The 12125-nt window shown below is 31.0% G+C and overlaps 1 protein-coding gene across 1 annotated transcript in view; it reads left to right on the top strand.

The window, feature by feature from the left end:
• The window catches only part of LOC118203700 (rap1 GTPase-activating protein 1-like), a 220969-nt gene extending 213578 nt beyond the window's left edge, over positions 1-7391 (top strand). The window contains exon 18 of the mRNA XM_085809675.1: positions 3911-7391. Within this exon, the coding sequence (XP_085665801.1) occupies positions 3911-4048 (138 nt within the window). The 3' untranslated portion in view covers positions 4049-7391. The remainder of the gene's footprint in view (positions 1-3910) is intronic.
• The last annotated feature ends 4734 nt before the right edge of the window (positions 7392-12125 follow it).

The following is a 12125-nucleotide window of genomic DNA, read 5'->3' as shown; positions in this document are numbered from 1 at the left end:
GCATTAGCATCACTGATGAGTGGCTTCTCAGTTGCAGCACGGCCAGCAATTCCCTGTTTATGAAGCTCCCTTCTAATTGTTTTGGTACTCGCAGGGTTCGGTAACACAACATTCATTTCAGCAGTAACTTTTGCAGCTGTGGTCTTCTTATTTTCGCTACAATTGCCCTTAATGATCGTCTGTCACGATCACTCGGGACACACTTTCGTCCGCGCTGTGATTTAGCAGATGATGTTTTTCTGCTTTTCAAATATGCGGAATAAATCTTCAATACAGTACCTCTTGAAACACTAAACACCTCGGCTACCTTGCTTACGGAAGCACCTACCATACGTGCTCCAACAATTTGCCCACGTTCGAAGTCTGTTAACTCTGACATAATGCAATGACAACCTCACATAACAGTACTCCGACAACAACTGAACTGTTTAGCACATTTACGAAGTTGTATAGGTGGCGTCAGTAGTCAAAAACGCCAGTGCCACCAACATATTTCATTAAAATCAATCTTTCTTTTCAAACATGCATTTCACAAGGTGTTTCCATAGTTTTGCCCATCCAATGAACTGTTTAGGAAATTAAGCATAGATTTTAAATAAACTACTTTGTATTTGCATTTCAGTGCATACTGCACTCTGATATCTGTTGGCTTGAATAATGGAAATACTTGGTTGATAATAGGTCACTGCCAACTGAAGAATATCTGCTGAAAGGCAAAAAGAATCCTCGTTGCACAAACTATAATGAAGATCTGAAAGTGCACCATATTTTATTAGAATGTCATGATTTTAATTATCTTCGCCAGAAACATTTTAAATGTTTAAAATTAGATTAAAAAAACTTAATAGAGGAAAAACTCTGTCATCGCAAGTTGTTTCAGTTTTTAAAGGATATTGACTTTTATTTTAAACTGTAATATGCTTTTACCTCACCTAAAATATAGTAATGGTCCACATGAAACTACATTGTAATTACTGTTTTTATTCTTTATTTGGTGCAGATAACGTCATCAAGTTTTGTGCCAGAAAATGCAATAAATCTAATAAAAATCTTGTTTGCTTACTGCAAAATTTTCTTTACTTAATCCCAGGGGCGTAGCTAGAAGGGGGCAAGGGGGGCATCTGTCCCCGGGCGCAGAATCCAAGGGGCGTCAAACTGATGTTACGACATTTTAGAATTAAATGTTTTCCATCCTTGGCAAGCAGTAGGGGGCGCGAAATCCTCAATTGTCCCTGGGCGCTGAAAACCCTAGCTACGACTCTGCTTAATCCATTGGATGTTTGCAGTCATAAAATTGGATAGCAATGAAATTTTACTTTAAAGCAAGAAAAGCTGCAGTGGAGCCATAGCATTTAAAATGCTCTGTAAAGCATGCAGGGATCAAGCATTAACATCATTTGATGTCTTTTGTTGGTACAGATGATTTCCTGATGAAGGAAAAAGTGATGATGATAAATACAAGAATGGTCACCCTATGAACGGATAAGATGATTTTTAAAAAAATTGACAATTGTTATTGAAAAATCAGTACCTGTCTGTTTGAATGATAGCTTAACATCAATAAAGGAAATATTCAGAAAATTGTCATGGAAAACCTTGAAAAAAGAAATATTCCTTTTCTTTGTGCCCTTTCCACACTGACTGCAGAACACAAAATGAATTGAATTTCTGTAGGTTGTGATATGATCCAAATGGCAGAAAATTATCCTGATTTTTTTTCTTTCTTTCTTTTTTTTTCTTTTTTTCTTTTTTTTTTTTTTTCATATTATGTCTGGAGATGAAAGTTTGGTTAAAGTTCTGAGACAAAATGGCAAACATCTGCTTGGGCTGAAGAAGATTTACTGTGACCATAGGAATAGAAATCTCATGTGAGGTTCATGTTGGTAACTTTTTTTGATTGGAAAGGAATAATTCACAAGTTTTTAATTGAGAGACATACAGTAGGTTCCGTGTTTTGTAAAGAAGCATTTGACTGACTTCTGAAGATAATTTGGTATGTTAATTCTGAAAAAGCTGAGTCAAATAACTGGCTTCTGTTCATAAAAATGTGCCATCATAAATTTCATTCTCATCAAGAAGTTTCTAGCAACAAAAAGGTGACGCTTACTAGCCTCTGAGGCCCACTTGCTTTTTCCTAAAGTGAAGACTCATTTCAAGGTAGTTATTTTAATAGCATTGAAGAAATTCAGAAGATTACAATCAAAGACTTAAGTAGCATTCCAGAAGATGAGTTCTATAAATGAATCGAGTAGCTGCATGATCCTGGAAAGTGTTGTATGGACTTACAAGAATTGTATATTGAAAGCTAATAAATAAGAATTAATCTTTTCTTCAGTTTTTGAATTCATATGAATTCGTTTCTAAAACTTTATAGATGCATTGTGCAATGGTATTTCTAGTTACAATTGTTGCCATACTGTCAGCACTGTCAGGATGCATGTGACCTTTGTGCATCCCGAGAGATCAGGCATTATCGGTTAGTGTATTCTGATTGTACACAGCATTTAAGAACTTTTCCAAATACATTTGAAAAAGCAATGCGTTCCTTGAAAAAATTTTCTTGCCATCACAGAGTCCCTTCACCTACCACCTTGAGGAGAACAATTTGACAAATTGGCTCTTCTTGGCTGAAAGATCCCACCTACACAATCCTTCTATCCCTTATCAGTTTACTGCAACAGGGAAGTGAATATTTACCACATAGGTCACTCTTTTTTTTTTTCACTTTACCTAGAGGCAATTTGTAACAGCAATTGGCATTTTTTTCATCATTAGTGGTTGCTATTTACTCACCAGGCATTGTTTGATCCATCAGAGGTATACCTATAAGTAGACTGTTTACTGGCCTTCACAATCCTAAACTGCTAGCCATTGAAAGATAAATACAGTCATCTGTCTTACTCTGATAGTGCAACGACATTAGAAATAGTGCAGCCTTATGATGAAAACTGAGAGCTACGTTTACCTAATTTCATTCATTTTAATACCTTTCCATGATAAAACAACTTGTGATAAAACAACTTGTGATAGTTTGCCACTAAGACAAACTTCACTCGTCAGGCAGGCTGGACTGTGTCCCAAATAAATAAATAAATAGTTTGCCACTTTTCTGTTTGTGTGCAGGTAACAATCACTAAAATCTAAACAATAAAATTCAATCAAAAAATATGTTGCTGTTGTTGAACTTTTTTCTAGTGCAAAATTATTTCCTTTGGACTAGAAGACCAGCCCTTTATGATGTTGAGGAAAAGAAATAGCAACTAGAAAATATAAGCTAGTCACTTAAAGCCTGTGATTATATAGTGTTAATACGAAAATTTCCATATGTTACATTTACATTTTGTTATATAGAATGTTTATAAAATTGTGGAAAAGCATAGATGGACTATCTAATTGTGGAAAAGCATACATGGACTGCTTAAGGGAAGGGATATCCCTGCAAAGGAATTTCCAAGAGGAAGTGGTTCGTATTCATATTACACATTGGAAAATCCTTTGGAACACCTATCCAGCTGTTTTAGTCAGTATATTAACAGTAAACGTTTCTTATAAAAGTATATTAGATAAACAATAATAAATATATTATCACAGTATTACGATACACGTAACAAGTATATTGATTCTGGTTAACACTGTTAAACATTAAAATATTTGTGCTAATAAGCATCATGATGGGACAGACAAAGCCACATGAACGTTATGAATTTTATATTTATGAGATAGCTGGTGGTTAATGGATAGGCTGGCTAGCCACTTAAAATTTTTTTTTATCTAGGCAGATAGTCTTATCATACTTTGTCATAATTTTATCCAATTCAGTCAAATTATTCTTGTATCTTAGAATCACCAGTATGTAACATATAATAAACATCATATGTTTATAATGGGCATGAATGTAATTTTCTTGCAGGTGTGTCAAATGGAGATGAAAAGACTGAAAGCTAATGAAATAAGGTTGTCAGCAGAATTGTCAGTCATGAAGCAAGAAAATAAGCGATTAACAGAAGCATTACTGAGATTACAAGTTGCACATGACACGATTGTGTGATAGTTTTTTTTTTTTTTTTTTAGCTTAAAAATATTGACATGAGTGACCCACTGAAAATTTTCAGACTGCCTACTATGCTTACTATGATTAGCATAGTAGCATAGTTTATTCTAGCATTCCTGTTAATAATATCATGTGTAAATGTTGTAGTTATGTAGAGTTTTCTTATTTTTCACCACGTTTGACAAGCAGAAACTGAAAAATGCTTTCTATGTTTAGAGTGCAATAACTGTATTTTTTTCAAGTTAATATACTGTTAATTTGTTTGGAAATGCTGAAATATTAGAAATTGTCTTTTCAGTTACTCAGATATTTTGAAGTTCATAATGACTTGTTTACATGTTTCTCTACGCATATGCATTTAAATGTAGATAAGTTCACTGGCAGCCATTTCCTGTTCTTTCCTTGTTAATTTTAATTTTTTTCATCAAAACATAATTACTGTATTTTATTAAAATATGACTATAGTTGTTAACCTTTTAGAAAATTTTATATTATCATACAAGTGTTGAGACACTAATATTGTGTTATGAAAATTTTAAATAATTTTGTTTACTTTTAAAGCTTTTTGTATGTTATTTTATGTGTCATCCTAGAACCATATTTATATTTTCTAGAATGCAGTGTGTCACAGTGATAGTGATTTCATTTTACATGTTTGATTATGTCTTTAATGTTAATTTAAAAAATCAGTTTTTCATTGAACTTTTTAACCTTTTACTATCTGAATTTTTTATGCGCTTTCGTTTTCTGCCAAACAATATAAAAATATTTGTAACTTTGTTAAATATTGTTAATAATTTAGTATCTGTGGTTAGTACATTATAGTTAATATTTTGGATTAGAATTGGTAAATTTATTGTTCATATGTAAACGAAATATCTTTTCTAAAATTGGGAAAATACCAGTCAGTAACTACTATATAAAATTGCAAGGCTGATTAATGAATTATTAAAATTGATAATATTCTCTCTTGTTCTTGTGATGCACACATTTTGACAACTCTTTGAGGCATTTGAGCTGTTTTTAATTGTAATAAAAATTGTAGCTTTTGAACTGTTATACGCATATAAATATATGTGTATAACAGTTGGATCAACTGTTCTTATTAAGCTCTAGTTTTGTATTTCTTTTGTGTGAATTAACTTTTGCATATTCAAGAAGATTTTGAGTTACTTAAATTTAATTGTAAATACATGTGTGATAACCAGTGTTGCTTCTCAGCTGCATGAGATTTTTGTGAACTTGCGCAGGTGCTTTTATTCCTCAAGCACATAATGAGAGATCAAATACAAGACACCTATGATGATTCAATTAATGCACTACACGACTATATTTTCTGCTTTAAGGGAAGGAAAAGCTTCTGTAAGAAAAATTGGAGGCAACATTGATTGTAATTTCATTGGTTGCAGTTGCTGTCAAAGTTACTTAAACTTTAAAAGAATTCATACAGAATTGTCAAAAATCACGAGTAGATCTGAAAAGAAAAATGGTGTATGTAGTTTTTTAAAAAGTATGTTTGTTTACTGAATAGCATATACCATAAAAATTAAAATTAACCATATGTAAGCATGTGTATAAAAAATGTGTGGATTTTTTTTTTAGTCTATTTGAGGCTTTTATTGAATTTTTTGGCTTCCTTGACTGGCAATGTATTGCTTTCAGTGTCAATAAGAATACATCGTCTTATATTAATAATACAAGAAAAGGAAAATTGAACTATATTTGCATAATATTGGCTATAATGTCAATAATTATAAGATTGTATGGTTGAAATAATTTTATTGCAAATGAGCTTACTAAAAAACGTGCTTATACTGATAAATGTGACTTTTAGTGTCCAAGCTATCAGCCTTTCTTCTGGTTTTTTAGTTACACTTCTATATGAACAATGCCCATTATTTTTTAAACATGTTGTTGTTAAGAACATTACTCATTAAAATAACTAGTCAATATGCTATACATAGTGATTTAAGTAAGGCTTATTCTTTTGTTACTATTTTACTGGTACTCATTATTCAGATTAATGATAATATTCTTTTAATTTGTTTTTATGTGAAGTTTGCACTTAGTAATGTGCCACTTCTTTGCAATTACTGATTATTTCATTTGCCACTTATTAACTTGCCTTTCCATATCTAGTCCAGAGATTAAACCCATCCATTTGTAAAGAGGGAAATGTTACACGACGTATATTTATAAAAATATTTATAGTATACTAAAGAAGGATAATGTATCTCAGGGAAAGAAGAGAGGAATTACATCACTTTGGAAATTAAAGTGTAAAAATTTTTATTTAATACTGATATTCTTACTAGTATATTTTTAAATCTTAGAAAAATGTATTTGTTTTCAAGATAAACATAATTGCATCCATTTTGAAACTACTTCTGTTACTTTGGATATTCTCTGTATTGACTTAAGGGAGGGAAGAAGATATTTTTGTTACAATAGCAATTATTCTAATAAAATTTTCTTAAAATAGCTAACTTTATATGGTTCTATATATATTTCTGTTGTATTTATGAATGTATTGTATAAACGTATATCTGCTGTTTTCAGATACATTCTTCCAATGTTTTCACTTTTCCAGTGCAATCTGTATGTTTCTGTGCAATCTTACTTAAAAAATTCTGCACTGTTTTAGTTGTGGAAACTCATCTTTTGCAGTCTAAAATTATAGTTATGAAGTTACTGTATTTTATACTTCTAGTTGCTATATTTTAGTTAATATTTATTATATGGAGATTTCAGTTTGGTAACTTAAACTCATATATTTTTTATTTCAAACTGGTAAGTTTTTAGTCCTTTGAAACTTTGATTAATTTATTTCATAATTTGCATACATTTCTGAATTATCATAGGTTATGCAACTTTCAAAAGCCATTTTTCATTTAATATTATGCGAGATGCAAAATATGTAAAACTAGTTACTTGCATCTGATTTACATATGCTATGTTTAAAAATAACTTGCAATTTTAAATTCATTTTTGTTTTTCCCCCCCCTAATGAAAAATTTTGATTTTTAGCATGCATCTATAGCACAAAAATTTAATGCTCCTGTTGATTAGAATTTCAGGTGTTTTAGCTTGAGAGGAATAGAAACAGTGTTTTTTAGCTCTTGTATTCATTGCACCTGATTCTGTTTTACTTTTCTCTTTTTAACACTGAGCAAGGTATACATATATAGCAAAAATGCTTTATGTGTTGATATGGTGCTACACAAGACTAACAGTAGTGTGTATGAAGCTGATCAGTTGCACAATATTTTCTTTTAATTCTGTTCATACTGAAATACTTTCAGAATGTTTGCAAAAAAAAAAAAAAAAAAAAAAAAGAAAATCTTCTGCATTTCATAAAAACATAACTCAGCTTTGATCTCTTCAGGAATTACAGTTGATGCTAATTTAATTTTTTTAATATTATAATATTTCTGAAACTTGTCTACACTTGTGTGTGTACATTTCATACAAATACCAAAGTTTGAATCATGCAAGAAAGAATACATGGCTTTATGTAACCTTCCCTAAAAAAACTGGGAACTGTGAGAATACTGAAAAGTTTTAAAATATTAAACTTGTGTGTGATAGCAATTTTCTGTATACATATTTTTCATTTTTATGCTAAAAGTTAAAATATTTTGCATAATTTATTGTAAATACTGTTAAATTCTGAAATGTACATAAAAAAAAAATTATACTAGTAATTGGCAGTAGTTTTAAATATTAGGCATTTCAAATGCAGATACAGCATACAAAGGAAAATATTTGGACTGTAGGTTCATGAAAGAAATTTGATGTGCTTCTGTTTAAAAGATTATTTTCATGTTTTCACTCATATTACCATCCATCTTATCATTTTTAACAGAAATCTGTTACTTCATCATATTATTTCTTTTCATAGTCACTTATGTACATAAGTTTTTCATTACATTTTTCCATTGGTTTTTCTTTATTTCATTTCATAACCATACTGTAATGTCATTTGTTGTATATAATGTTAATGTATATGAGTTCGTTGGTTAAGTACAACTACTTACTGTATTTAAGGAAAATCTTTTGTTTTACACTTCCAGAAACAACAGTAACCTAATAATTATTATTATAGTATATATAAACAATAATATTACTTAAATAACTGAGAAAAACAACATAATTCATTTCTGCTTGTATCTGTATATTAGGACAAGATGTAAATATTATTCTAAGCTAAATCAAATAAAAAATATTATTCTAAGCTAATTCTAAAACATGCTGAGAATGTACATGGGACTATATTTTTTTAATTAAAATATTTTATTCTTAATATTGAAGCATGCCTTTTTAATGTACAGAGAAAATATATATTAAGCATTATACTGTTTAAGAGAATATTTTAAGTAATTTTAAGCGAAGCGTATTAAAATGTTCACTTTTCTTATATAAACAACTGATCTTCTTGAAATAAAGAACCTATTGTATATACTTGTTTAGTCTGCTTCAATATCATGTGTATAACTAAAGGAATTGAGAACTTTCATATACCTAAAGTTTAGATAAAACAAGGGAAAATGTGTGTAGCATATGTATATATGTATGTACAGTTACATCCAGAAACTATTTACCTGTCTGCTAATAAATTAAAAGTGCAGTTAACATTGTTAGATAAATCCTTTAATTTTTTAAGTGTATACATACAGTGGGTTATTACTTCACATAGGTATTCATAACATTTAAGTACTTGAACATTTTAGTATACCCTCACAATACGCTTCTGTTGCTGGTCCATCGAGAAATGCAGTTACTATTTGCTGGAGCTTTTCATTGTTAGTGAACTGCTTTAATTTATGAAAAGATGTAAATTGCTGTGGATGAGATTCAACTAAAGACTAGGCAGGATACTCTCAAACTTGAACTTTTTACTGGAACAAATACTGCATTCATGTGTTGTCATGGATGATGATCATTATTTTGGTGAAGAACACTTTGTTAGAGAGCTATCCAGAATTTTCCTGCAAATGCTAGTTGTATGAATTCATTGTTTTTGGCTAGTAGTAAAGGTTTTGACAAAGTTATGCAGAAGCTTTAGTACAATTAGTCATTCATTGCCAGGGGCACCTATGTGGAATAACAGACCAAGACCAGATTTTTCAAACAATAACTTTTTGTTATTGTTATTTTTACCAAACAGTTTTGGCTTTATGGATTTTCCTTGTAGATTCAGAATGGCAGCTAAAGAATTTTTTTCCAGGAAAAAAAAAATATACTTAGATTTTAATAAGGATAAAATGATCAAACACTTAACACAAATTGCTCTGAACCTATAACTACTTGTAAATCACTTATAACTAAAAACCTGAATATTATTTTGATTGATAAAATGCATTGAAGAGTGCTTTATTTTTTTCCCCCTCTCTGGAGCTCTGTACAGTGCTTTACAATCTGTGTCAAAAGTTCAAGTCATTTGTTAATTCTCTTGTTAACAGTCTATGAAAGTTATTGAAGTTGTGTGCTGCATTGTTTTAAGTGCAAGCACTTTTGGAGCACTGTGATAATTATGAATTGGGCTTCAGCTACTGGCTATAAATATGGAAAAGATATATATTACAACTCTTTTAAAGAAACTAATATTTTAGTCATAATTTCATTTATATGAACTGATTAGTTAAACTGGGGTCTTTAGAGGGGTAAGAAGAAAGTGTTAAAATTTTCATTTTCCTTATCTAAGATGAGTTACAATCCAAATTTGGAAAGGGAAAAAAAAAAAAAAAAGTTCTTTGTATTTGGTATTGATGATCACCGTCCTATGGTATTGATGATCACAATCTTATGAATGTTATGAAAAATAGCTTATCAAAATCTTTCATTGTTATTTTTATTATAGGGAATAATTCAATACAAAAAGCTCGGTAATATGTTAAGTTTCGTAAGTGTATAGAAATGAAGTACTGAGGACACTACTAATGGGGAAATTAATGAAATATATTGAGATTACAGCAAAATCGCATAAGCACTATCTGCTGTGAGTTGTTTGTGAGGGTTTTTATTAGCAGTCAAAGAATTTTTATGGGATTTATGCATATAGGTATAAAAGGTAGAGGGAAAAAGTACAATTTTTGTTTCCTTTCTATACTTTTCTTTTTTAATTAAGTAGAAATTTATCCATACAGCAGGCCAAACTTGTGGTCAAACACACCGTAACAAACCCCCAGATGTAATGAATGAGCCTTTTGGCTCTGTTCAGTTCTTGATGTTATTTTATGATGTTAGAATGAACCTCCAAGAGGCTGGAAATTATAATAAACTGTATGGATATCTTCGACTGAATTTGTTTTACATTTTTCATATTTTTTCCTGGACTTCATTAAAAACAATAGTAGCCATTAAAATCATTCACATTTAGGATATTATGATCCACATTCTTTCTATAAAAGAAAACACTTTTATATTGTTTTTCTTTTATCTCTGCTCTCACTTTTCTCGGTGTTCTAAATTAAGGCTGTGCAAGACCTATCTGTAGGAGAATGATGATAGAATAGGCATTTTTGAGGACACCATCCACATACATGATAATTTAAGAAAAAAAAAAAAAAAAAACATGAGTGAATTCTCTGATTCTATTCAAATTCTTTGATGAGTTGCTGGACAGAACACTATTCATGTCTGATGCTGTGATAGAGATTTTGAAATTTTCACTGCTCAAGGAATGAGGAAATGAATCTCATGAGTTTCCCTTTTCTTTTAGAAATTTTTTAAAAATCTTTATTGGTTTATTTTTTTAAAATAAAAATGATCTCTTCTGCCCTTCCAATAAGGGTTTTGGAGGCCCACCAGCAGCCGAGTGGTAAATTGGCTGAACTCTGGTAGTTCGGTCCGAAGTTCTAATCCCACGAACGGGCTGGCTGCATGGGCGTTTTCGTGGTTTTTCCCCATGTGTAACATATATACGAGCCAGTTGCTCTTAGAAAGTCCTCCACGAAGGCATCCTTCCCTTAGGCAGATAGCCCTAGTGTGCTTTGCCGTATTCGCAATCCAATTAGAGTTTTGCATCCTTAAGCAACATGATAGGTATTGTTTATAAAGGAATCTTTTTGTTGCAACCAGGTTTTGTATCCTTAACCAGTTAACTGTGGTGCCATCGCTTAAGAGTGCACACCATTTTGTGTCTCCAGAATCGAGCCATGATGAGTATATTCAATCACAGAGTAAGTTGTGCTGGTAAGATATTTGATGAAAAAGATGGGTTTATTTTATAAAATTGAAAATTTTATTACCAATATTTACTTACTTGGTTAACATAGGCATACATTACATACATATTAAACTAAAAAGCAGTAAATTAAATATTATACATATAAAAGTCAGAATTTAAATTCCTGCTGTGGAGTGATATTCAGCGAAACTGAGTACTGTTCATAATGGGACTTTGCAAATCAAACACCAGTAATGCGATTCCTTCCTGATCTTACGTTTGTAGCAATGCAAACACCTTCGCATAGGGTTGTTTTTTTTTTTTTTTTCGATGTTCCGGGTATATAATATGGAACATGATACCTGCCCAATTGGCTTGTATTAGGTCTAAATGGCCGTTTGTGTCAATTTATTTCTTTCAATTGGATACGTCGCAAAAGTGTCTTCAATTAATTTGAGCAAAAAACTGATACGCGATAATGTTCCCTTTTTTTTTTTTTTTTTTTTTTTTTTGTATAATATGAATGCATTCAAACACATAATGTCTAAAAAATGGAGAAATATATTTTTGTAGTACTTTTTGAGTCGTTTTCTTGCTGTGGAGTACGCTATGATAATTCCATCGCTATGATAATCCACTCCACCCATTTTCCTATAATCAATCACTAGCTCCGGTTTCTTTGTTATTATTTTTCTTTTCTCTGTTTCTATTACGTTACATTATGTACAGTACTTACGAAATAAACCTCCCTCTTATTCCCTCTCCATTTCATTATACGCATGACGAGTATACTCGTCAATACACAAAATCAAGCCGCTTCTCCATGATGAGTATACTCGTCAATCACAGTTAACTGGTTAAGCAACACAATGGATATTCTTTGTAAAGGAATCTTTGTGTTGCAAC

This window comes from Stegodyphus dumicola, chromosome X2 (assembly GCF_044657685.1).
Source record: "Stegodyphus dumicola isolate Sdum_Otavi_A_Nest chromosome X2, ASM4465768v1".
NCBI classification, from domain to species: domain Eukaryota; kingdom Metazoa; phylum Arthropoda; class Arachnida; order Araneae; family Eresidae; genus Stegodyphus; species Stegodyphus dumicola.
The sequence above is the reverse complement of the archived record's forward strand: the minus strand, read 5'-3'. Positions and strand labels throughout refer to the sequence as shown.